Source organism: Triplophysa dalaica, chromosome 22 (genome assembly GCF_015846415.1).
Source record: "Triplophysa dalaica isolate WHDGS20190420 chromosome 22, ASM1584641v1, whole genome shotgun sequence".
NCBI lineage: Eukaryota > Metazoa > Chordata > Actinopteri > Cypriniformes > Nemacheilidae > Triplophysa > Triplophysa dalaica.
Window position 1 is genome coordinate 16,725,930 of NC_079563.1, and position 27,466 is coordinate 16,753,395.

At 39.0% G+C, this 27,466-nt stretch overlaps 2 protein-coding genes across 5 annotated transcripts; both read left to right on the top strand.

Moving 5' to 3' along the window:
* The first annotated feature begins 256 nt into the window (after positions 1–256).
* Positions 257–14,918, top strand: LOC130411941 (metal transporter CNNM4). 2 transcript variants are annotated; one of them, XM_056736962.1, is made up of 8 exons: positions 257–1,895; positions 3,189–3,332; positions 3,439–3,573; positions 3,663–3,832; positions 6,944–7,040; positions 9,355–9,444; positions 11,521–11,696; positions 11,793–14,918. In XM_056736962.1, exons 1-8 carry the CDS (start codon positions 476–478, stop codon positions 12,183–12,185), a joined length of 2,625 nt encoding a protein of 874 aa, XP_056592940.1. In that variant the 5' UTR covers positions 257–475; the 3' UTR covers positions 12,186–14,918. The 2 variants fall into 2 exon arrangements, with proteins under 2 accessions (XP_056592940.1, XP_056592942.1); XM_056736964.1 differs by lacking the exon at positions 9,355–9,444.
* A 779-nt stretch (positions 14,919–15,697) lies between these two features.
* LOC130411754 (metal transporter CNNM3) lies at positions 15,698–25,134 on the top strand. 3 transcript variants are annotated; one of them, XM_056736617.1, is made up of 10 exons: positions 15,698–17,082; positions 17,276–17,419; positions 17,493–17,651; positions 18,551–18,720; positions 18,897–18,993; positions 20,172–20,302; positions 20,391–20,517; positions 20,757–20,821; positions 22,695–22,712; positions 23,206–25,134. In XM_056736617.1, the coding sequence occupies exons 1-8, from the start codon at positions 15,729–15,731 to the stop codon at positions 20,804–20,806; spliced, it is 2,232 nt and encodes a 743-aa protein (XP_056592595.1). In that variant the 5' UTR covers positions 15,698–15,728; the 3' UTR covers positions 20,807–20,821; positions 22,695–22,712; positions 23,206–25,134. The 3 variants fall into 3 exon arrangements, with proteins under 3 accessions (XP_056592595.1, XP_056592597.1, XP_056592594.1); XM_056736619.1 differs by lacking the exon at positions 22,695–22,712; XM_056736616.1 differs by lacking the exons at positions 20,757–20,821; positions 22,695–22,712.
* The last annotated feature ends 2,332 nt before the right edge of the window (positions 25,135–27,466 follow it).

Genomic DNA, 27,466 nt, shown 5'->3' on the forward strand with positions numbered 1-27,466 from the left:
CATCATTAGGAATAATAAATATATATATAATATATTAAATATATAACATTTAATTACGTGATAAATAAAATCTCAAAATAGCCTATTTCACAATGTAATCAAATGCAAAAATGTATGTTATAAAAGGATACTATTTATTTTCTCTTCATTTTAGGAGCCACCGCGCTATTGCCACGTGAGTTTACATAACAGTAGCACGCGCGCTACAGCAAGAAAACATCCGGTAAAAAAAAACGTATGTTATTTTTATTTTTAATTGATTGTCTCTAATATTCGTTATAAACCTATCATAAAAATCACCACCTCATTATGATAAGGCCTCGGTTTTTTTTTTTAAGCGCAAACGTGCCATATTGAAACATTGACATACCTCCCTCCGCACACTCCCTTTGGGACTTCGGGAATTTTCGGACAACGGTCAACGAAACAGCTTCACCTGACAGGCTACCGCGGTGGGCGTGCACACATTTGCATTATGCAAACGAGGGAGGCGCGTCCGCGCGTGAAAGAGCGCTCTCGCGGCGAGGGCGCAACAAACATGGCGACGGAGCGGAGCGGACACGGGTGTCTTCTAACTTTCATCGTTGTCCTCTGGAGCTCTGTCAGCGGACGGTCGGAGACGACGAGCCACGACTCCGGCAGTCAGATCCTGGGCATGCGGCTGGAGCGCAGCAACAAGCCGGCCGGTACTACAAAGGACGGCATCATCCAGTTAACGGAGGAGAGCTGCGTCCAGCTCAGGTTTTACGGGCTACACCTGCGCCCGGACTCAGCATCCCACATCAGGTTCGCGGACGATGCGCCAAACGGGACCTGTGAGGATTTCACCAAAGACTTGAGCATCAGCGGTCTCATGAACGTGAGCAGCTTTGGATCGTCGGGTTTGGTGAGTGTGAACGTGAAGCCACTGCGTAAAAGTGAGCAGGAGAAGACGTACAGCTTGTGTGTCAGGACTGGTCCGGACGATAAATGGTACCGGCTGGGTGATCACGATGGAAAGTTGTTGGTCGTGGAGGAGATCGCATCTCTGCTGCCTCTTTGGCTCCAGATCATTCTAGTGACCTGCCTGCTGGGGCTGTCCGGCATGTTCAGCGGTCTCAACCTGGGACTCATGGCGTTGGATCCGATGGAGCTTCGCATCGTACAGAGTTGCGGCACCAGCAAGGAGAAAAAGTACGCGCGTAAGATCGAGCCCATTCGAAACAAGGGCAACTACCTGCTGTGCTCGTTGCTGCTTGGAAATGTGTTGGTGAATACCACCTTAACCATTCTGCTGGACGGTCTGATCGGGTCCGGACTGGGCGCCGTAGCGGCGTCGACGGTCGGCATCGTGATATTCGGCGAAATCGTGCCGCAGGCGCTCTGCTCGCGGCACGGTTTGGCGGTGGGCGCAAACACTATCGTCCTGACCAAGTTCTTCATGATACTCACCTTTCCCTTGTCGTTCCCAGTCAGCAAACTCTTGGACTTCGTGCTCGGCCAGGAGATCGGCACCGTGTACAACCGGGAGAGGTTAGTGGAGATGCTCAAGGTCACCGAGCCGTATAACGACCTGGTCAAAGAAGAACTCAACATCATACAGGGCGCCCTGGAACTCAGAACTAAGACCGTAGAGGACGTCATGACGCCCCTCAGTAACTGTTTCACGATTCAAGTCGACGCCGTGCTCGACTTTAACACCATGACCGAGATCATGGAAAGCGGCTACACGCGGATACCGGTGTACGACGCGGAACGTTCCAACATCGTAGACGTCTTGTACGTCAAAGACTTGGCCTTCGTCGACCCGGACGACTGCACGACGCTCAAAACGGTCACCAAGTTCTACAACCACCCCGTGCATTTCGTCTTCCACGACACCAAACTGGATGCCATGCTGGAAGAGTTTAAGAAAGGTTTGTTTCTGCGTTTTATCTGTTTGTGCACCGCTGTTTTTGAACCTTCTGTGGATGATCGCGGGTGCTCGGCCTCCCCTCCGTGGCCGAATCAATAACCATTTGGCTCCGCGTATCATCTTCCGATCGATATGAAGCTCTGGCAAAGGAATGTCATGCTGCCAAAAGCACCTGTCACTCATAAAGAATACATAACGTCATCCGTTCCACCAATCACAGGCTCGCTATGAGTTTGACCTCAAGCTGTGATGCTTCTGCCACGCCTCCTGTAGTGAAGATGTCTATCCTCATATCACCCCACTATGCTCACGTCACGAGAGAATTAGCGTATTAATTTGATCATTTTATAAAAGCTGTTTTGAAGCAAATTATGCAGATCAATACAGCCGGACGATTTGAGTCCTGTGGAAAAGTATTGATGATAACAGGCGGTTTTTAATCTCTTTTGTTCTGCAGAGGAGCAAGTTTTCGTCATATTATCTGAAAAGTTTGCATGTAAATAAATATATATATGAATATTTGATTGAACGCTAGAGCTGTTCAACGTTTAATCGCGATTAATCACATCCAGAATAAAAGTCTGTGTTTACATAATATACTTCTGTGCATTTATACATATTTAATTATTTAAAATTATTAAAAAAAACTATTTAAATTATATATAAATATTAATGATTATTAATATTACTAGATATATATACATGTATGACAATTTTTTTATAAACACAAACTTTTATTCTGGATGTGAAGAATCATTGAACAGCCCTTTTGCTTCGGAACATGTCAGAAAGTATACAAAAAAGCAATCAAGCCGTTTATGTTTTCTTTATTAATATAAAAATGATTTATTTACTTAAATATACATGTCAAATTATTTAATAACTCAAAGGAAACAGATTACGGAAGTCAACATGTTGTTCTGTGACTTAACGCTGTGATCGTCTGTTTTCTCTGTTTCTAATCTTATTCCAGACACTCCAGACGTCATTTCCACTGTAAAGCTCTTAAATCTATGTTTAGTAGCGCTTGACTCCAGACGTGAAAGTGTGATGTCAACTATAGATCAGATCAGATCATTGCCATTGACCCATCATCCCATCTGATGGTTAAAAAGCAAATGATGAATAATTCATGAGATGCAGTTTTTAGACTCTGCTGTATTGTTTGTGCTCATTAATTACCACAAAAAGACGAATCTGAATGTGCTCTGAATTATTTCATTGTCATTACATTTCTGAGTGTCCGGCACTGAGACTGTTGAGTGCCTGTTGACTCGGGTGTTTGTGTTCACAGGTAAATCCCATCTGGCTATCGTTCAGAAGGTGAATAATGAAGGAGAGGGAGATCCCTTCTATGAGGTTATGGGTCTGGTGACGCTGGAGGACGTCATCGAAGAGATCATCAAATCTGAGATCCTGGACGAGTCTGATCTCTACAGTACGTTCATTATCATGTTTGTTTTCTCATTTATTGTGTCTTGAAATTAATGACCGCAACGATTGATTCATGGTCTGATAAAAATGTTGAATTTGTTTTTCCCTAGCTGACAATCGTAACAGAAAGAAAGTGAATCCTGACAAGAACAAGAGAGATTTTTCAGCTTTTAAACACGAGAGAGAATCAAAGTTGAAAATCTCTCCCCAGCTGATGCTGGCGGCACATCGCTTTCTGGCCACAGGTGAGCACTTCATCATCATCTCGAACCGTGTCCTCATGTCATCCGCTCAGTGTAACCTGTGTGTTTCTCTTATCCTTATCCTTCATCAGAAGTTTGCGCGTTCAGTCCGCTGCAGATCTCAGATAAGGTTTTACTGCGAATCCTCAAACACCCCGATGTGATCCAAGAGCTGAAGTTCAATGAAAACGACAAGCGCTCGCTCCAACACTATTTATATCAGCACGGAAAACCCGTCGACTACTTTGTCCTCATTCTTCAGGTGGGTGATGCTGACATGACATTGAAGCAATTCAGATTTATTTAAATGAAAGTTCTGCTTTCAGTATAAAATTATTTCCGGACAATTAAGCCTCACTTGTTCTATTCTAAGTCTATTGTAAAAGTTTTGGTGTAAATAAAAATACTGATGGATGGTCCGATTTAAATAAAAATGCGCAAAGGAAGTGTACATTAACTTTCTCATTAGCATACAATAAAATACGAACACAAACAAATACTATAGTATACCGTAGTATTTACTGTAAACTACAGTTGAACCATTTACTATACTCAACACTACAGATTACTGTAGCATTATTAATTAAATATACCACACTCTTAAAGAAAGGTGCTTCAAAAGGTTCTTTGATGCCATAAAGAACCTTTAACATCTGAAGAACATTTCTGTTGATGGTTCTTCTATGGCATCGCTGTGAAGAACCTTTTAAGCACCTTTATTTTTAAGAGTATATTGTAAATACTATATTATACTTTATTTGTCTTTTGAGATATGCTATGTCCATTTCCTTATCATTGCACTAGAGAAACCCCACAAGCATACTTTAGTATTTACCATCTGTACTGTACAGTATTTACCATCTACCACTGTAGTAAAATCCATTGGGGCCATGGTGTTTTTGAACCTGTTCTTGAAAACCATACCACAGTATTTACCACAGTTTATTCAATTACTAAAGTTAAATCTACAGACTACTATATTGTAAATTATGATAATATGCTGTACTATAGCTTACTATAGTAAATAACAAATTATACTTTGTTATTTATATATATATATATATATATATATATATATATATATATATATATTGTTTTTATCAGGCTTATGCTACAGCCATTTTTCTCATTGCACTAGATATAGCCTCCATGAAAAAACATTGAAATATCTATGCATTTAACCACTTTACTTTACTATAGTAAATACAAGTATACTACAGAAATGTTGTTATGTGGAAGAGGTTGGATGTAGAGAATAAGAGGTCAGCGATGATTCTGAAATGATGTTTGCACCCCGAGGCTTCTACCATGTGATTTGTTCCCATCAAAACATTTTGACCTTGCAGAGGTCACTCACCCTCCTGATGTTGCCCCGGGGGTGACAGTCATGCTCATGTCTCTCTCTGCTGCTAACTGGTCAGAATTTCATGTGTTATATACTGGATCTGTATGTACTAAAGGTTTTCTGTCACAACGCTGGGTAGTTTAGGTAGACGGTTTCCCTTGTATGATGAATAGAAAGAGTGAAGCTTTTCATAGCAGCTGTGGCGCGTGGCGATATAAAGTTTCACAGACATGTCTGCGTGGACCTTGTCTAACCTCACTGTAGGTTTAGCTACCAGAGGCCCGCCGGCATCGGACAGGCCCCGTCCTTCACTATAATTGATCCCTCTTACATAAGAAAAGCATTCCGTGCATCGCGTTCTAATCCCACCCGCTTCAGACAACTCGCAACACACGTGCTCCTCTAATCGACCAATCAAAGATGCGCGCTGTGTCCTCACTGTCAGAAATGACCCAATCATATATTGACTCGTACAGTACATCAGGGATCTGTACAGTGACTGACCTTTGACTCTCTGCATACTTCTAACTCATCTGGACCTATATCAGCGCTGCGGCTTACGAGGCTCAAACCTCGGCTTAAGACCGAAGACAGGCAAGGAGGTGGAATGAGTTGTGACAGGTCAGTGGCCCAATGTTACGCTCAGGCCCCTGGGATCAGTAAATTACGTCCTGGATTTGTACGGTGCCACGCGGGAGGGGGTCTGTCAGGACAAGGTTAACCCCTTCACAGCTTCTGTTGTGTTCAGCACAGTGTCATAGAGAGCACAGATACTGTGTGATGTCACAGAGCAGTACATCATACCACCAACCATATGTCTGATGAACTCCTCGAGCTCATTGACATCAACAACACCCGCTGATTTCTAGAGTCGAAAAAGATATTGAAATGAATTATGAAATGCAGTTTTGCTTTCTAGAATGCTTTTATGAAGACATGGAGTCTGTTAACCGTTGCGCGGTGTTCAGTTCATTTATCTTTCAACCTCAGACATTTATTCAAAATAATTTTAGAAAAATAAAAGTCACCCATATTTTCTGCGAAAAAAAACATTTCAAATTTTCATTAATTATCACTTCTAGATGTTTTGTTCTAGATGATGCCATTCCAGTCCAGTGTCTGTTGAATTCATAGACTGTTTAAAACAGATGTAGTGTCCGTCACGTCACCTGATGAGCCTTTTTGAAGCCTAAAGTGGGCGGAGCCGGTCATCGCAATCAGAGCAGTGCGTCACAGTGTGTCACTCATGGATATTTGAAAATAGGCAAAGAGGAGGGACGTGATTGGAGAGGCGATTACATTTTTTATGAAAATAAAGATTTGGTTAATATATGTTTGTTTTGCTTTGATCTACAGAAGAATATTTGGTCTTAGTTTTGGCTCTGATTTTCTGGCACACAACAGAACACTGTTGTGTTGTTGTGTTGTGTTAGTGCTTATGTGATAGATCCGCCAGCAGAGAAGTTCAAGATCGAGTGACGGTCTGGTTGTGTCATGCCATCTGAGCTCCAGTGATCTGGTTACGTGTTTGTAAGAAGACCAGGAGAGGTTGAATCCTTACTGAGGTGGAAAATGGTGTGAATTTGACGCCTTTGACGTTGTAAATTTTGCTCAAGCACGCGCCGATCTAGATTTGAAAGCCAGTCACACCCAGTCCTGGTTTTTGAAGAAATGAATCTATCGACCTCACGCTGCTTGCAGGAGTCCTGTTGAGTTTTCTTCCATGTAGTCTTAAATAATGGAGGCGCAGGTAGAGAACTCAAAATGAGAGCGTGTTTAGAAAAAAACACTTTTATTATATGTCTCAACATGTGTCTTAAAGGACATCATAGGAATTAAATCAATCCATGAAAGCTACACCAGAAAAATATTTTCATTCCAAAGCATCTGCTCAAGTTTTACTCTGTAATATTGATTTGATATTTATTTAGTTATTGTAGTAACCATGTCTTTTATCATTTGAAACCTCCATGAGCTCCCTCAGAGTTTCAGATGATATTGTTTTAGATGTTCTGTTGTGTTCTTCAGGGTCGGGTGGAGGTGGAGGCTGGCAGTGAGAATATGAAGTTTGAGACGGGTCCTTTCTCATATTATGGAGTGATGGCGTTGACGGCTCCATCGCTGGGTGAGTGTTTATTGGATATAATCTAATCTTATCAGTTTTAAACGCACTGTACTCCTGAAGTTTCTGAATCTTGTTATAGGTTGATGTATATGTGTGTTGATGTTTGTGCCGTCTAGCAATAGTATAAATGATGAAGTCTGTCAGCTCTCTGTGTTTTTAGTGGCCATGTGCAGACACAAGCACTTTATCATTGTAAATTTAGTCTGCTGTGTTGCAAAATGAGACCAGCGGCATACGGGACACATTTCACCGGCAGTGAAATCTGTATACATCTCTTTCTGTTCTTTCATCTCCGGTTGTGGCCAGTTTGCCAACATCTCAATTTTATGTGCTCAGCTGGTGTAAATGTGTGCTTTAAGAACCGCTGCGTAAGAGACAGATGTCACATTAAATTTTCTGTCGTTCTTTTCCTCATCCTCATGTTGTTCCAAACCCACTCAAGCTGAGTGTGATATTCAGAGCTTTTTAGAGCTGTACGAAGCTCTGACTTCATTTCTGAATTGTTTTCAATAAAATCAGATGTGTTGACACATACATCTGAAAGACGTCTATTTGATATCTGCATTTACATCTGCTAGATGAATTCTTTTGAGTGTTACATTCTCTTAGATGTTTCAGCTGTCACATTGACATCTAGAAGATGTCTGTAAGATGTTTACGATTTAGAATTTATATAAGTTATAAGTTGTTTATCAGATCAGGCCGGTTGTTGGAAAGTCATCGGATTGGATTGCGGCTATGGGATTGGATCAAATCTTAAGAATGGGTTGTTCAAAGGCAAAAAATGGATTGAGAATTTGGATTAGATCACAAAATCAAATCAAGGTTTTGATCTTGATCAAATCGTCAGTTTGTGTTGATAAAAACTTTTTTGTAAAATCGGATACATTTGATAAAAAAAAAACAGGATTATACTGAACCATTTCAGGAACCCAAAATGTTATAAAACTTGAAAACCGGACAAAAATACAACATGTAATATACACACGGACATTATATTTGTATTTTTCTATTGATAAGTCTAACTGTTAAAGTAAAATTAAGAAATAGACATTAGGCTTCCTATTAAGCAAGCTTTTCAGTAGTTGACAGTAAAGAAAAATAGATGTTGTCAGCATAAAATAATCCCAAATTAAAGTTTTTTTTATCACTGTTTGTAAACTACACTGGTACAACCATTAGTGATGAACCAGTCAAAAGCAGTTCTTTTTGTCTAAGCGCAAAGTTTCTCGGGTGAACACAATGGCATTTCAATTTGTTTCTGACTAAACGTAAAAGCATTGAAATATATATATATATTTATTGTTTCCCATCTCATATTTTTATCCATCACGATGTCCGTTTAGGCCTTCGATAGAGCACTAGTAATCCAGATTTGGTAATCTGAAAAAGTGTGTTTCTGGATCAGGGTGATACAAATCAGTTTAGCATTGAAAACCCCGCAAAAGTAAAATGGATTATCTGATCCTGGATAGCAAAACATGGGATTTCCAAATCCAGATCATTCTGATCGAGATTACATTTTTTGAACAATCGGCCCCAGATCTTTAGCAGACATATTACAGACGTACCTGTGCTGTCTGGGTAATGTTTAGAAGTAGGAGCCAACATTTTGGAGCTCCAAAAAGAATCCATTCATCATTACAGTTATCCAAAAGTGTGTTCATTTTTCTTTTCAATTGTTTTTGTGAGAAAATAATTCCGATTTTGAGTCCAAACCAAAGCTAGCACATAAAAGTGCTCATTTCAAATTTGGGGACACGGTGATGGCGTCAGAACTCATTGGGTCTTGCATCTCATCATGGAATAAGATTTTAGGACTACCCCTGGGAGACACACGAGAACGGATAAGATTTGAATTTATTTTATTTTAGCGCTCAAATATGTGTTTGATTTTTCGATAAATAATATCAAACACATCTATAATTTCAATTTAAAAGATATTTATTAGTCCACTTTCATGAAGGATGCTTTTGGAGGTTAATTATGATAGAGATTATAATAGTAAACTTAATACAAATAATAGCAGTTTTAAATTAAGAACAATCCTTTAAATAGTTATTTGCTGACCATCTCTTTCATTTTATTATATGAACTTTGAAAAAAGAAATTTTATCAACTCATGTGGGTTTGGAATGATGTGAACAATCGCAGCTCATTCATTTATTAGTAAACTGTTGCTTTAATGTCTTTCTAATATGTTTGACTTCAGAGGAAGCGTAACACAATCACTGGAGTAAGAGACGTGTCTGTAGTGTTTCAGTGATGATGGAGGTTTAATGTATCTGTTGATGTGTGATGTGTGTCCCCTCAGCTGTCACTCCCCCGCTCTCTCCTTCTGTGGTGTCGCATGGTCTGCGTCGCCTCTCGCTTAAGAGATTTTCTCTGTTCTCTCGTTTCCCAGGTAAATCTCTTGCATGTTAAACAGGGGACGTGGGGGGAGTCAGAAGAGTCGATGCCCTTTAATCCTGAAAACAACTAACACTGTTCAGCAAGATCACATATTTAACCAGAAAATCAGCACTGTTTGGTGGAAACCGGTTTTCTTAATATTTTTAATTCAATACTAACTACCAAATCTTTGTGCTTGTCTGTGGGTTTTGCTAATTGAAAGTTAAGATGAACCAGTTAAGATGACTAAAAAAAGCTTTTAAACTTTGACAACGGTGTTTATTTATGTAAACAGAGGACGAACTAGGACAAACCAGGTTTCTGCCCAACAGCGACGAAAGTGCATAAAGTTATTAGTCACAAGAGCTACAGAAATGAATTGGTGTACAAGCTCTGTTTCAAACCCTAGTGATTCCTCTGCCTAGACAGAATTTAAGATGTCAAAAGTATGTAAAATATGCATTCTAAAAAAAAAATGGGGGGTCGGATTTGTCTATATTTTATTCATACATCGAGACGTCTATCTGATGTCCGCATCTACATCGGCAAGATGTTGTTTTTTGAAAGATTGCTCATGTGCAGTACATCTCTGAGATTTCCTGTCGGAGGGATATTTAGAGGATGTCTGTACGATGTAAATGATCTAGAATGTTTGTAAAACTTGTGTTTCTAAGATGTTTATCAGACGTTTTTATCCTTTTGATAAGACATCCTAAATATTCTATTAGATGAACTTTGTTCTACATTCATGTAACTAAAACATGTAACTAAAACAGGTGCTTTTGGACTATTTGTTTACATTAGCAAAATGTTCTATCCTATAGTATATAACAGTAAATATTTTAATCAGTATTGCAAAGAAATTGACAAAGACTTCCCAATCTGGATTTATCATTTAATGCGATATATTTGTGACGACAAGCCCGTTTGGAGGATGAAGGGTTTAGAACAGAGGCAAAAAGCGCTATTTCACTTCAGAGAACGCATTGACTTACTGTTTTAAATATTAACTTTCATAGATTTACATGTGTTCTAGCACACTGATAGTGTGTGATAATGGTAACAAAATGCTTGCTGGACAGTCCTTGGCTTTTACCCCAAACAGGCTGACCACAATACACAGTATTATCATCTCACCTGACCCCGGACAACTAAATAAAACATTCACTGCGCCCGAAAACCTTCAGAGCTGTCTTGGTATCAGATTATACACACGTGTGCTCCTCTGAATATCTGTGACTGCTCCGTCGGTCATATCACAGGAATCTGAGATAGCATGAGGGGGATGATGAAAGAATTTTTATTTTAAGGTGAATCATTCCTTCAGATGTGTCAGAGCAAGTGTTTGAGCAGTATATTTAGATGCTTCGACAAACCGACAGATGAAGGAATATAAATAACACTAGAACGTTCCTGTTGTGATAGACAGACTGTATTTGAATGCAGTGTGACTCTGTTGATCATGAAAGGAACATTCTGGGCTTTTGTCAGAGAATAACTGTTCAACACAAACATCACACTGGAGCGCTGGATCTCTGCCCGCCCAGCGTCTGATGTGTCTGTTTGTGCTTCATTCCATTTGTGTGTAGAAATGTGCAGATTGTGTTTTCACCTCTAGATGACGCTGGTGTATAATGTCTATTGTGTACATGAACTAATCCTCCTCACACACTGATAAATGACCATCCAATCATTTGCTTTAACTTTTTTATTCACATGTGAAGTGATTTGTGGCTTATTGTTGTCACTTTCTCTATCTCACCCTCTGTTTTATCTTTAACAAGTGCTTAAAAAATGTGTGTGTGTGTTTAATGTGTGTGTTAGGTGTGTGATAGTACTGTGTATGTGTGACATGGGTGCATTTGTGTGTGTTTGTTGTTTATATGTAGTGTTTGTGTCTGTGTGATGTATGTGTGGGTATATGCGGTGTTGGTACTGTATATGTGGTGTGGGTGTGGTGTTTGGCACGTGTGTGTTTTTTGTGGTGTTTATTGGGAAGGCCTGCTGTGTGTAGTGTGTTGGTATGTGCGCGTTTGTGTAGTAAGGCGTGTTCCAGCGTGATGTAACATAGTTGTAATGTTTGTTTCAGAGTTTCGCTCTCCGTCTCACATGAGCGGTTTGAATCGCTCGGCGTCGCTGAGTTACACTGAGAGAGTTGATTCTGTGTCCATCAGCGGCAGTAGCAGTCAGCTCAACAACACCCCGTCTCCACAATACATCCCTGATTTTAATGTGCGTGCCCTCACCGACCTGCAGTTTGTCAAGGTAACTTACATGTACACTTGTCAAACTCAAATAATGTCACGCGAACATGCCTCCATCCTCTTTTTGACTCTTTATCTTCTTGATTCATATTGTCAGGTCACTCGCTCGCAGTACCAAAAGGGTATCCTGGCGTCAAAGCTGGACAGCACGCCGCAGTCCCCCGACAGCAGCCATACACGTCTGGACCTCGCACCCGTCCCACCGCTGACACCCACCATCACGACGAACCACACCGCAGCGCTGGCGGTGACAAAAGAGAACGGTCCTGTTGAGACCACCTCACTGCTCAACGACAAGAACAGTCTGTCCAAACGCCGGCTGAGCCACACTCAGAATCAAACACACATCAACTCGAACTCCAGCCCGACCCCTCACAGTCAACCCAATGCTCATCACCACGGCAACAGAAGCCCTACGTCCATCCCCAACACTCACACACGCCAAAACACTCTCGTCCAAACGATCAAGCACACCGAGAGTACCATTTGACGACAATAATATGGGGTTCTGTCATGGCTCAAACGCTTTCAAACTTTAAAGTCGTTTTCATGCTGATGATTGGATTCAGGATGGAGGTGTGTCTCAAAACTCCTGATGGGTGTGTGTTCTCTTGTTTTTCTCCTCAAGGTTTGGTAAAACGGTTTAGCCTCGTTGATAATTTCACTGTGATTTCTGAGGGCTGCGGGTTCAGCCGGAGGTGACTTTTCATCCCGTCGCATGGTTTTCACTTAGTGTAACCCCGTAGATTCTCCTCCTCTTTTAACGTTTATCTGGTGTGTTTCGCATGTGACAAGTAGAGATGCCCATAGCAAACGAGGCATTATACACTCCATCAGTATATAACCCAGAATAATCGTACGATATGCACTTTTGATAATGTCTCTGAACTTGAAGCATACATGTGTATGCTGTTGGTGTAGTTTTGGGGGACATTCAAGAGCACTTTAAGTCTCATTTATGAGCTATCGCCTTGGGGACACCATGGAATGGGTAACTCAACTTTAGCACAAACTATATGTTCCTTTCAAAGAGAGATTTCTGTCTAGTTTGTGTGGCGTATGTTGTAGTTAGATATTATTTTGAAAGCAAAGTTCATTTCTGTGACGTTATGTAACGGAATTGTAATTCTATGTGACAAACGGGAAGGGAAACTATGTAAATATCGTTTGGAGATGTGAAATTTGCTGACATAGACAAGATTTGGAGAATTTTATGTGCTGCGTATATATATACAAAACTGTGAGTGATTTGTAGCACGTAGCACAGCAAAACACCAAACCAGCCCCTGAAGTAAAAAACTATATATAATTGAAATATATAAATATGAAATATATTTAAATATATATTTATTTAGTTTAAATTAGTATATCTTTTTGAACTTGAACTTTTGAACTTGCATGAAAACAAAATAATACCACATAGACTGCAAGAGTTATATTTCATCATTACATTTAAAGTAAAGAATAAAGCATGTTTTGCACAAACAGAACTAAACTTTTTTTAAGATTAATTTCGTTGTAATGCTTTCACAACATTTAAATAATATATTACTGCTGAAATGTGTCTGGATATTTTGATTTTGAGTTCTCAGAAACATACTCAGAAAAATACTGCAATACAATTATTTTTATTTAAATCAGCAAAAGTAGGCACAAATACTACAAATATTTTGTGGTTAAATGTGACCCAGACTCGTCACATGGTTTCACCTACTTTCTTTTTGTTCATCACAAAGATCTGTCAAGACTGTAAAAGTACATTTCTGTCCATAGAAATAGATCAGGTGCTTAAACAGAAGATACACTGTGAATTGAAGAGAAATTGTACGTTCATTTTGATTCTCCTGTTTGCACACTAATCTCTCTTGCTTGACGTCTCGAACGCTGTTCAGTTTTTTGTCGATTTCAGACAGAAAGGATCACGAGTTCACAGTCTAAAGCCTCTTGCACTAAACTTCAAATCCTCGTTTGATTTAGTAACACTGCAAGTACACGAGTGCATGCTCTGAGCTCACTATTACAAGTGTTCTTTTATTTCACGAATTGTATTACTACCCTGATGACATTTCAATGTAGAAAGAATTTCAATGGTTTATTCAGAGCAGCATTGCATTATTATTATTTATTTTTTGCTTGTTGAAGACTATGAAATTGATTTTTTCCAATACTGTACTATTATTTATAAAAAATTGTGTTGCCTTCCGAAGAGAGTTCATCTAAAGCAATAATTTTTTTTTTAAAGATGTTTAATGGACTATTGCACAGTGAGAGATTTTTACCTCAACTGACATTTCACGCATAAAAGTATTTAGTAACTAAAAACCCAAAAATGGAGATGATCGTCTCAAGCTCAAACTTTGTACGGCAGCGTAAGATGTTGTATCATGACTAAACTACATGAAAATTGAATTTGTGAGAAATGCATCGGTCAAAGCCTTTAGCACTTTCAGTTTTATTTCCTGCGTTTTTCTCTGTGACCACATTCTCTTATTGCACAGGGACTTTATACAGTGGTGTGTGAAAGACTACTAGGCTACTGGAATTCCTTTGAATAGGATGTTGGGTTTTTATTCATTTCACTAATCTGCTTTTAATGATCTGCTGAAACTCTACAGGAGGGAAGTTTTCACTTTCTGAAAAACTTTCTTCTGTTTATTATTACACCACAGCGGAGGTTCAAGATCTTGAACGTGTGGTTTCAGAAATTGCTTATATTTTCCACTGTGTATTATTTACTTTTACGGGCCATGATGACCTATAGGTTGACCTTTCAAGAGTTCAGGTCTATCGCAGCATGCCATTCCCTTGCGAAAGGTTTGTTGTGGGTTCACTCTATAATGAATGGAAACACACCTGTATTCCAGTAATTAAAGTCATGTTTCATGGAATTCATTGGCTCGGTTACTAGGTTGACTGGCAATTTTATTTTGATTTCATCATTTATTTTGGACTTAGCATAAAATACATAACTGGTGTTTTTAATGTATAATGTTTGTCTTTATGTGGACTGCTGCTGTTAAAAGGGAAAATGTAGAAAAGCTTATGGACTGTACGTATTTATTTCCATGAATTTTGTTGGTCCTTTAAAGAATCAATGTGTGTATTTTATAACTAAACTGTTTGAGTTGGTAAATCTAAAAGATGTCTCTATTAAAATGCCTCTTTTCAGTCGTTGTGACGTTTATTACAATGGTGAACTACTGTAGTCACAAACAAATAAATGTTTGACAGGTCTTTAACATGACGGCCAGTTATCAAATCATAAACACGTTTTCTGTAACTATATTGCTCCAGAGTTGTTAATGTTTAAAAGTTAATCGCGCTCTACGTAAAGACGTTTGTTTTTCTTGAGAGTGCCATTGTGGGTGTGGCCTTCCAGACCATTCCGTTGCGCTATTTGCCAGGCGAGAGATAGCTGCTCTGTCATTGGCCAACAGGAGAGACGACGTAGCGCTGAAAACCGAAACTACCTCCATTACGGCTCTGGCGTCAGGGGCACGTCCGTGCACGTTTCGTAAATATCTTCGAGCTACCATGGCGGGCGGCGCAAAACTGTTATCCATCATTGTTGAAACGTTATAAAAACGAGAAAAAACATTTTCTTTTTAATTGAATGTTTTAAAAAATATTTTAAATGAACAACACTGATCCCCACATATAGATACTAACACATATAAAAAAAGTGGGTTTAATAAAGTAAAAACAAAGCCAATAAATACAAAGATTGCACTTTCCAAAATTTGCTTATACTTAAATTATTTTTACCTCATACCTGCATAGTTCTTTTTTGTTATTAACACATTTAACAGAGCAGATAATTAACCAAAATTCGGACATGTTTTAGACCTTTTTTCTATTACGTTTATAAAATTAGCATATAAAATCGAAAGATTCACCACAAATTTATCAGCTATATTTTCTGATTCAGAATATATTAAAAACATTTTAAACAAGAAGAAAAGTAGGAGGGCCGTAGCGGCAACAACAGCGGCATCACGTGACTCACAAAGCCAGGAGGCTGCCCTGTTCCAATATGGTGGTCAGCTTGGCGGAGCTGCGTCTCCCGTTAATCGTATCGTTATTGTGCGGGTTCGGGACCTGCAGCCAAAAAGCACCGCAGGTTTACGCTCTGCGCTTAGAAGACGCTGACGATCGGGTGCACGTGCGCAAAGGAAACATCGAAGCTCCGCACGACTCCAGGTTTAAGCTGAGATTGTTTGGATCCCACCTGTCCAATGAGACCTGGCCGTGGGTCGCGTTCGCCGCTTCCGGCGATGCATCTTCGCATGACCCGTGCCAGCGCGATGACCGCCGCGCGTCCGCTGCGTTCCGGGTGCGCGGTGAGCTCGTGGTGGACAGGAACGACAGCGCGATCGTAGAGGTCCACGCCGAGCTCGTAGCATCCGAATCGGAGTCCAAGGATGCGGAGTCTGTGTTCCATCACGTGTGCGTCTTTAAGGGCCAGACGTGGGTCTTATTCGGGTCGGACTTGTTCCGTATTGTGCCACCCGATCCTCCACCAGACTACATTCCGCTATGGGGTCTTGTTTTGGTCGTTGGGCTTGTGGTTTTGATTTGTGGCGTGGTAAGATGCCTGAATCTGAGTTTGCTTTGGTTGGACCCGTTGGAGCTGTATGTCCTTCACAGCTGCGGTTCTGAAGATGAGAAGAGGAGTGCCAAGCGTCTGAAGCCCATTCGGAGGAGAGGAAACGTTCTGGTGTGCTCTCTTCTGTTCATCTGTGCCTTGGGCCACTCGGTTCTCGGTGTTCTCTTGTACCGCCTGTTGGGGTCCATCCTGCCCGCCGTCTTCACCAGTGGGTTCCTCCTGTTCTTTCTGGCCGACTTGGTACCACACATAATATGCTCCGGCTACGGGTTCCAGATGGCCCCGGGTTTGATATGGTTGGCCCAGATCTGTCTGATTCTGACGTGTCCCCTCTCCTGCCCGCTCGGACTCCTGCTGGACATGATCCTGCGGCGGGACGTGAGCACCTGCGGCGTCCGTGAGAAGACCATGGAGATGATCAGGACTAGCGTGAACGACCCGTACAGTGAGTTTGTCAAAGTGGAGTTCAGCAAGGGTGCGCTCAGGACCAAAACCGTGGAGGATATCTTGACCCCTCTGAAGGATTGTTTCATGCTCCCCTCCACGGCCGTGCTGGACTTCAGCACCATGTCAGACATCATGCAGAGCGGGTACACCCGGGTGCCCGTGTACGAGGAGGAGAGGTCCAATATTGTGGAAATTTTGTACGTGAAGGATTTGGCGCTGGTGGATCCAGAGGACCGCACTCCCATGACCACCATCACAAAGTTCTACAATCATCCTCTGCACTTCGTTTTTAATGACACCAAACTGGACGCCATGCTGGAGGAATTCAAGAAAGGCAAATTGGAGCTTTTGACAAAACCTTTATAATTATAATCTGTATTATTTCATATATGTGTTGCAGAAGATAAATCAGTTACCCTTAGGTCAATAATGATTCATACGTTTTTTATTTGTTTATGAATGTAATGTGTTTTTTATTATATTTGCCATGTAACATCAGAATAACCGTACGTCATTGCTTCTCTCAGGGAACTCTCATCTGGCTATCGTTCAGAAGGTAAATAATGAAGGAGAGGGAGATCCCTTCTATGAGGTTCTGGGTCTGGTGACGCTGGAAGACGTCATCGAGGAGATCATCAAGTCTGAGATCCTGGACGAGTCTGATGGCTACAGTGAGTTATGGTGTGTTTTTGAACTTTGCATTATTTAAACAGGTTGAAAATATATTCCCGTCTTGTTTTTCAGGGGACATGAAGGTGAAACGTCCGACGGCCCCTCTGGAGATTCAGCTGGAGCCCCGCGGCGTCCACGAGGAGTTCTCGATCTTCAAACCCCCGGAGGGCGAGCCCAAGATACGCACGTCTCCTCAGCTGTTACTAGCTACACATCGCTTTCTGTCCAGAGGTGCGTTTCACGATTTCACGTGGCGTGTTGAGGAAATCATACTTAACATCTGTCGTTGAGTTTGTGATTGTCTGGTCAACATACAGAAAAAGTTTGTTTGGAAAAAATAATGCCTGTGTTTACTATAGGAAAAGTAGCGTAGTAAACATGTTTTCTCTGGCAGTTTTAATACAAATATCATAGTTAAACTATAGTTGTTGTTGCAAGATGAATTTGAGTTTACCATGGTATAACTATGAGAAAAAGTTTATTTTTAGTAATAAAATCATGGTTAAATTTGTAAGGGCTTAAAGGGATAGTACATTTTCAGTAACAATTTTCAGTTCTGGGATATCATCCACTACCATAGTAGGAAAAAAGTATTGTATTTTTTTGTTGAACACATAATGAGGTATTTTGTAGAATTTTGGCAAACCAATCATTCTTGGCCACCTTTGACTTCTATTTAATTCTTCCTACTACGGTAGTCAATGATATCCCTAGATCTTTCTCTTTGTTCATCAGAAAAAAGTAATTTATAAAGCTTTGAAACAACCTGAGAAAGAGTAAATGATGACATTTAACATTTTCGGATGAACTAACCCTTGACAGAATTTTCATTTTTGTAGTTTTGGAGTTCACCCTCTTGTCATTTTAAACCTGTATGACTTTCTTTATTCGGCAGAAAACAAAGGAAGATATTTTGAAGAATGTTGTTAACTGGCCCTCGTTCACTTGCACTGGTTTTGTGTCCATACAATAGAAGTGAATGGGGTCCAGTGCTGTCCACTTACTTCGAAATATCTTCTTTTGTGTTCTGCGGAACTAAGAAAATCATAAAGGTTTGAGATAAAAAGAGTAATTCTGTGCTGGTCGATGATGTTTGTTGTTAAACTCCGCCCCTTCCTGTTTGTTTTCAGAGGTGGAACATTTCTCCCCGCTGCGCGTCTCTGAGCGAGTCTTATTTCACTTGCTGCGTCACCCAAGCGTCAACCAAGAAGTGAGGTTTGACTCAGGGAACCGGTTCTGTCCGGATCACTACCTGTACACACGGAACCATCCTGTAGACTACTTCATTCTGCTGCTGCAGGTGTGACATATCATTAACACAACCAGCACATCTCAAACACACATCACCTCAATGTTATTCAGGTTAAAAATGGTAGTCTTTTGAGAAAAGTCTGTTTTTTTAATGAATGAGCACTAGTAAGTCTTTTGTACACTGTAGTGTGTATATATGATGAGATATATTGTGTGTGTGTTCAGGGTCGTGTGGAGGTGGAGATCGGGAAAGAGGGATTAAAGTTTGAGAACGGCGCTTTCACTTACTACGGTGTTTCTGCACTCACGGCTCCCTCTTCGGGTGTGTTTTATCTCCTCTGATCTTTATCTGAATCACATGTTTTACTGTTTTAATGATACTGAAAAAAAAAAAAAGTAAAAGTTTATTAGCAAAACGTACTTGATTGTCACTCCGGTTTAGAACAGTGTTTTATTTTAGAAGAGCTAAATTCTCATAACACTGTTATTGTCAAAAGCTTGTGAGATTTGAAGCAACAGAAAAAATCGGTATCGCTTTATTTTACAGTGCCCTTTTTACACATGCATGTATTTACTATAGTATTTCCTATAAACGATGCAAAATTACATTTAACTAACCCTCAACCAAACCATAATCCTAGTTCATTTTTCTAACTCAGTTCTTAAATGTATAAAAACACTGTACAATAAAGTGTTACAAACATACCGCCTGTGTGACAAGAGCGACACAATCCAACCTAAATTTCACACAACACAGTCAAACCACAGACGTGCATCTGGAAGTCACTGTTGGTTATTTTGTTTTATATATTAGGAAATATTTTCTATATAAATGTCTTTGTTCTGTTGAACAAAAATGAAGATATGTTGAAGAATGTAGGAAAGCAAAAAGATCTGGGGCACTTTTGACTATCATTGTAATTTTTCCTTCTATGGTAGTCAATGGTGGCCAAGAAGTCTGGTTACAAGCATTCATCCAAATATCTTTCTCTGTGTTCATCAGAACAAAGACATTAATACAGATTTGGAACTCGAGGGTGAGTAAATGATGACTTTTGGGGGGGTTGACTGTCCCTTTAAGTTACAAAAAAGGACTTTTACAGACTTATGTTAGTAATGAATGTTTTAAAAACTGCGGCTTCATTCTCTTTTAGAGTAACTTCATCTTTAGGGGTCACGGGATTGTTTCCACACATAATTATAAAAAACATTTGAAATCACTTTGTTTTGGAAAAAAGCATTGCCACATCCATAGCTTGAAAATACGATTTCTAACTAACTGGCTGTATAGAAAGCACTCAGTCGACAGATATTTTGATGTCTCAGTAGTGCTTTATCAGAACAGAATCTCTGATTATCATCTATAGAGCTGATAGGATTTATCATTTGTTATTTTATTGCGTAACCGGTGTTATTGCTTGACACTGAATGGCTCCTTATATTTGAATTTCAGTTCAAGTGCTGATATATTGACTGTAGTGTCATTTGTTTTTGGAACAGTCCATCAGTCTCCTGTGTCCACGCAGCATCAGTCCCCGAGAGACCCATTTGAGATGGGAGAAGCCACCAGTCCGTCCAGCTACTGTCCTGACTACACAGTACGAGCGCTCACGGACCTTCAGTTCATTAAAGTGAGTCTTTTCACAGGGTTACTAATACAACCCTGAACAGAAAAACCACTGGATGCTCACATGTATTCTGTCCTTTATCTGGCCACAGGTGACCCGTCTGCAGTACCTCAACGCCCTGATGGCGTCCCGGGTGGCACAGAGCCCAGACCCTCCGGAAATTAAGATCCTGCCCAACAGTCAAACCAAACTCTTGAACGACAAAAACACTACACAAGGTAATGCGAGAACAGCACGTAAAGCACTTGCATGACATCTACTACATATCAGAAGTTTCTGTGACTGTGAGTTTTGTGAAATGTTGAGCTGTGGAATGTTGCGAACGCTAGACGTGCAGGAACAGGTCAACGAAACTGTGCGTAAGATGAGAGGATGAAATACGTGTGTCTGAAATTTGACTCTCTCTCTCTCTCTATTCTCCTTCACTTCTTATTTTCCTCTCTTTTATCTCCTTCAGACTTTCAGCTTGACTTTTCGTTCTTTGACGCAATTGACAACTACTGTTAGTGTACTTTGCATGAGGTAAATGCAAGTGCAGCTTTAAGCATGTTACGCTGATGTGAAAGACATGTTAAAACCTCATTGTAAGAGCGCCACCAGGTGGTGTGTGTTATAAATCATTTCATCCATAATGACTAGGGGTCGGGAATCGAAAATCAAATTCAATTCTGGAATCGAAATGTTAAGAATCAGATCGTAATCGCAAAGAATATGAGTCGGATATTTGAATTTCAAATTTCTTAAAATATCAATTCCACTTGTTAAAGGGATATTTCAGAGGCAAAACTAAATTTCCCCATGTTTTACTCACCCTCATGGCATCCTGAATGAATGTGACTCTTCTTGAAGAACAATGCAGTCGGAGTTAAAATACCACGGTACATTTTGTAAGTGGTAGAATGGGAGTGAATGGGGGGCAATTTTTTGAAGGTCAAATTGATCCATTGATCAAAGGACTGCTTGATCTGTGATCTTAACAAAGGTCGTCTGTATCCATATTGACAGCGCTTAACGTTAATGTCTAGATTCTGTTATCCCTTGGTTATGCGTGAACCAGAGGTTTGTTTTTCGTAAGCTCCGGTGTTCCAATAGGATATAGTTTAAATGTAATTATAGTTTGTATGTTGTTTTATTGAACTGAAAGCCATGTTAAAAATTAGAAACTTGTGGTACAGTCAGCTGCTGTTCAGCCGTTTGGTGCGTGCTTCCGCCGCGGCGCGAACCATCCGAGAGACCATGCAAAAGAGGCAACACACACACAAACGGTCAAACACGTCCGCCTAACGCGCGTTGACAGAATAACAATGGTCAAGTTGTGCTTTTTTTTCCTTTTCCGTGATTAATAGTGATTTTGAACCTGTACGATCATTGGGGGAGTGTATCGAGCACAGAAATACTACGTAATTCAACTCGTTTTTTGACATGTTGACCATGTTAAGCATGAGAACCACGTTTAACATTGTAAAGAAGTCAATGCATGACACTTCAGAAGACCTTAAGACCACGAAGCCATGTCGAGCAGTTCGATGGATGCTATTTTTGGGCCTTCAAAAAATTGCCCCCCATTCACTAAAATTCAACTGCTTGGAATAAAAGGATACGTGGAATTATAACTCCGACTGCATTATTCTTCAATAAGAAAGTCATATACAGTTAGAATGCCTTGAGGTTGTGTAAAACATGGTGAAAGTTTGTTTTGTGCAGAATTGTGCAAGTTTTAACTTGTGATCTGCTGAAATCTGATTATGAAAATTATATTTTTTTACCAGAGAAACAGTTTAACTATAGTATTTGCAGTAAAGCCTGGGATCCACAAATGTACCAATACCATTAGTTTCATTATAGTAACTACAGTTTAAATAACCATGATGTAGTTAAACTATGGTAGTACAAATTGTAATAATTTTATCTAAATACACAAAACGGTGCTCATATATATAATAGCTTCATACTTGCATATCAATTTTTACAAACTTTCAACGCAAATGTCACAACAAATTTCAGACAGTTATGTCAAATGAGGTATCGGTCTTTGGTATCGCCGCATTTACTTACTATAACCGAGCTTACTATCGGGCTATATATAAATATATATATATATATATATTTATGGAGTTATGTGTGTATTTGTAATTGTGTATATATGTTTGTAATTATGTAATAACATGTGTAATTTTGTATATACACAATTATGTATATATATATATATATATACATAGATATATACACATTCTGTGAATCAAATTCGGAATCGCTAAAATCTAAACTATACCCAACCCTAGTAATGACTGAATAACACCTGCATTGCACTGCATGACTGCCTGGACCGTCTTAACATTTAAATAACCTGTTCTTTATTAAACCGTTTGTTCATACCTTCACATTAAACACTCAGACAGGATTTAAATGAGCGGTAAGTACCGATCTCTCATTTACTCCGCTCTACAACCTGCTGCAAAACTAATTGCTTAATGTAACCAATATAAATGTGTTTGTACGCCCAAAAATAATCATTCTGTCATTAAGTCCTCCTTGTTTCATTGTAAACCTGTGTATGACAAATATAAGATATTTTGTGAAATGTCTCGGTGGTTTTGTGTTCATACAATGGATGTCAATGGGGTTCAGTGTTGTTTGAACTTTAACGTTCTTCAAAATACCTTCTTTTGTGTTCATACAATCATACAGACTTGGAATGAAAAAAGTTCAATTAGTAATTTTGCATAAAGTGCTCACTTACAAAACAGAAATGGTGACAGAAATATCTGACGAATTTCAATGATTCATTGCAACGCATCATATGTGAAACATCTGACATCTATTATGCATCGCAGAACTGTCCACATGATGTCAGAATGTTTAAATATGGATTGAGGAGTGATTGATCATCTTCTGATTTTCCGCAGGTGCAGGTAAGAGTCAGGACTTCAGGCCAGATGAGGAGCTTCACAGTCAGAGAGGAGCTGTCTGACCTTCTCCTAAACTCCTTTACCAGAACTTACCAGGGTTTTATTATAACAACTGATTCGTTATCGTCGTCTTAAATTAATGTTTTATTCCCGGGACACAGCGGTTCAGCCGGACAAAGGACTGGTGAGAAATATGTCGTTTCAAGACTGCTGAAAACGCTGTGATTCCTAATTCTTAATGTACTTGCATAATAACTCCCGTGATGTCACTTCCTGCGAGCATCTTCATTTGAGTTTTCCTTGAGGTGTATGCGTGTACATATTTGCTTCCGGATCATGCGATGTGCCATTGTTCTTATTATTTCTGCTATATTACAGCGGCAGTATTATAATATTGTCGAGCCCTAACGTGCCAAAATGTGTTCGGAGAGAGGCAGATAATGGAGAATTGACAAGACGACACTTCATACAGAATTCATTCATCCAGAAATGAAGCGTCGGTCATTATTTATTCACACTCATGTTGTTTGAGATGTTTTTGTGGAACAGAGGTGTTATCTTTTAAGGCCCTGTATGTATGTGCCAATGTGGATGTAAACACGGGAAACTGAGGTTGATGTGGAAAGCTGGATTTTTTCACATGCAGATGTTATTTTCTCTTGAGTGTTTTTGGAGATGAGATGTGTTCCTCTCGCTTTTAGAACTATCTTCATGGTTCCCAGAGATTATCAGAGTCTAGCATTATTTTTATAAGACTCATGCCTTAATGTGTCCCTACACATTATTTCTTCCCCTGGATGAAAAAGTCAGAGCTTCAAAAAGGTCACGTTGAATGTGATGAAAAGGTCTAAACCGTCCAGTTTTGCCAGACAAATGAGGGCATTGATGTTCGCTCGATACGTGCACTTTGATTTTATCTTGAAAATTCCCACCAACCATATCTGCTTTTGACGTTCCCTGCATGCCCGCATTTAAATTTAACATCTTGGATGTATTTTGGGTGCTTCGATGTCTTGCATGACTGTAGCGATGCAGTCTTAAGCTGTAGTTAATAACCGTATGAGCAGAAAACATCACCATCATATCATTCCATGACTGTAGCCTGACATATAGAATTTAGCAGTATTGAAATTATCTTATTTTTAAAACAACTTTATAGATGAGTAACTAAACTTAGACTTATTTGGTAATGATCCTGGGAGTTACTATGCGCCTAAATAATTATTTATAATCATTTCTCTATCCGTTCCATTTGCTCAGATTGGATATGATGCCAGAATGCTTATAATTTGTTTTTCTTACAATATTTTTTGAGTTGTTTAGCCACATGAGGTAAGCTATTTTGAGGTTTTATTGTGCAGAGACATGAGATTCATGAGTGACTGAAGAAATGGATTTGCCCTAAGAATTTCAAGTTGTATCTTTATTTTGTTTTATTGATGCCTAATTTAAAGAGAATTACGTAACCTTACGTAAAGTTTGCTCATTTTGTTGCTGTGATTATAACCCATAAAATGATGTTACCAATCATCTAAAAATCCCCCTTTACTCTCAGAACAGCGTGTGATCCTGAGTAAATATTATTTTGCTGTTAAAAAACACATGTTGTACTGTTTGTTCTGTTGTAATAGTCCATTTCTCTAAAATAATGAATGTATGTTATAAAATTCCTTGTTTTAATCTATTTATCAGAAATGGTGGGTTTTCTCAGATAGTTTAAACTTCACTAGATTAATATGAAACTAAATCATATATAAGCTGTAAACTGGGACCAGATGTGGATAGATAGCAGCTCTTCAGGTACAAACATATTTTACCAGGTTTCCTAAATACTTTAGAAGTTCAGATCTGATCTGTTGTACAAAAAACATTCAATGATCTTGATATCAATTGTTTCATAGTAAATAAACACAACTCGGTGCTTAAGTAATGGTTTCTTTTATTACATTTATAATATATCTTTTGCACTGTTTTCCTTTTTCTTAAAAGATTCCTTTAAAGCGTCCATATGCTGTTTAATCGTGTATGTGTCGAAGAGATTATTCATTTATGATAGCTTTTTATTTTTTGGAAACTGCTCACCGGCTTCAACTAGTGCTTGTGAAGATGAGTTCTTTATTTAACAAAGTTGTTAAATTTATTTGAAAGATGGCATGCACACTTTTCAAGGAAAATATTTAACAAAAATAAAACGATAATGTTAAATATAAATGAAGGTGAACTGTCACTTTTAGATTTTCCAGTGTTAGTGGAAAGTGCCCATTCTGCAAGTATTAATGACGTTTGCCGTAAAAATCACTTTGACATCCATTTAAGTTTGAGACAAGAGTTTTATATTTTTCTGTGTAATGTGATGATATTCATAAACTGAATGAGTGAATATTTAGGTTTTTTACTTAATTGGAAGAAATTTCTGTTTCATTTCCTTCTCTATTCTTGCTAACTGTACCACTCTTTTTCGTGACATCCCTTAAATTCACATTCATTTTGACTTCTATAAGGAATAAACCCTTTTTTTAACTGCCGCAGGATGTTTTGATTTGGTTTGTTTTACAAATGTAGTTCATGTAACAATGGTTGTTTTAGTCCTCCCAGCCTTTCTGATGAAGTTCCTTTATTTTAAGACGCATTCAAAAAGCATGTAAATAAACCTGTTCCTGAATTATGACCCAACCTGTGGATCTAAAGTAGAACAAACATTACATATGACCTCAATTCATCCAAACCATGAGCTCATTTCTGATATTATTTGTGACATAAATATTCACACGTAGGTATGCTCGGCAGTGGTCAAAAGTGATGTCCAGAGGGTATATGTGCAAAATTTGCTTTAATGCCCCTTAATCTATCATAATTTGAGGTGTATGGGATACAAAATGGAGAAAACAAAACTTAATACAGTACATTAACTCGCCAAATTTATTTGGCTTAAAAAGCATGACACATAGAAACGCATAGAAAAACAAAGGATTGAGTAGGATTTTGTCCGTTAATAATATTTTGTTGATCCTCTCTTGTGTTTGACTACAGCAGTCGTCATTCTGACTCATAACTTTCTATATACAAGTACATCTCAAAAAATTAGAATATCATTAAAAAGGTCAATATTTTTGTCACTCATTTCTATGGAAGTAAAATAGTGACTAATGTTTTTGAAGCAAAGAGACGTGCTGAAAAGCACTAACTGAAAAAAAATGCATTGTATTAACAGTTCTTGCATTTTAAGGTTCTGCAATTCAATATGGTTGTACATTTAAGCTGTGAATATTTCAAATTGAAAAATTTCACACTCGGTTTCACTGTCTAAAAATTAAAAAATCTAAATTCACCTTTTAAATTTCATTTAAAAAATTGAACTTGTTTTTAAATACAACCTTTAATATTCGACGGATAATTTTCAGTCCATATTATTTCGATTTAAAAATTCGCTTCCACAAATTCAGCGGTTCAAATTCGGCTTGAAATTCAAAGTTTCACATCCGGGAATCCCAGGAAAAGCAATAGAGCGCCGATTCTACAAATGCATGATCTCTTCCTGCTGCCTGACCGCTTCACCAGCAGGTGGTGTAAGTCGGTTCTGACGAAGATCAAATCAAGAAATGCAGATACTCTTTAAATGTTTGCCACGGAGTCCTTTCATCTGCTCGATTAAGTGAATTTAGTTCTCATATATAGCTTCATAAACATCATCAACATTTTCAGTAATTTAACTGACGCTTGCACTGCCAGTAGTTTGCACAGACACACTCTAGGCCTATTATGCTCAGACTATGAATCTCCTCCTGTTCTGGCTAAAATTAATTAGGTTATGTTTTACTTCAACACATCATGTTCACATAAATATTATGCATCATCAGCATTTACATGACATTTATTGTGTTTAACTGTTTAAAGCGGTCAAAAACTGAGATCTCAACCAGCATCTCATCGATAACTGCTCCGACTTTAACACGTATGCAACTCTCTCAGTAGTGCTTCTGTTTATATGACATAGAAGCAATCTCTACAGACTTTCTTTTCATTTTCCTCACATGATCTTTTTTTAATTTGCGACTCTCAGAAAATGCTGGATGTTGTGGAATTGTGGAAACGTTCGTCGTTTTTATTTTGTTAATACAAAATAGAAAAACCGATCTTTTAGCCAAGCGAACTTCTTGAGCAGGCCAAATAAAATTGACCAGATACAAATAGACATCACGTTCTTTAGAGCCAGAACAGACACGAAATGTATTGTCGAAGCCAAGAAAGAGACCTCACG

Coding starts and splice junctions, on each gene's coding strand:
- LOC130411941 (XM_056736962.1), top strand. CDS start 476: ATGCAAACGAGGGAGGCGCGTCCGCGCGTGAAAGAGCGCTCTCGCGGC. Junction 3,574..3,662: donor ACATCGCTTTCTGGCCACAG/GTGAGCACTTCA, acceptor ATCCTTCATCAG/AAGTTTGCGCGTTCAGTCCG. Junction 9,445..11,520: donor TCTGTTCTCTCGTTTCCCAG/GTAAATCTCTTG, acceptor TGTTTGTTTCAG/AGTTTCGCTCTCCGTCTCAC.
- LOC130411754 (XM_056736616.1), top strand. CDS start 15,729: ATGGTGGTCAGCTTGGCGGAGCTGCGTCTCCCGTTAATCGTATCGTTA. Junction 17,420..17,492: donor GGACGAGTCTGATGGCTACA/GTGAGTTATGGT, acceptor CTTGTTTTTCAG/GGGACATGAAGGTGAAACGT. Junction 20,518..23,205: donor CGACAAAAACACTACACAAG/GTAATGCGAGAA, acceptor GATTTTCCGCAG/GTGCAGGTAAGAGTCAGGAC.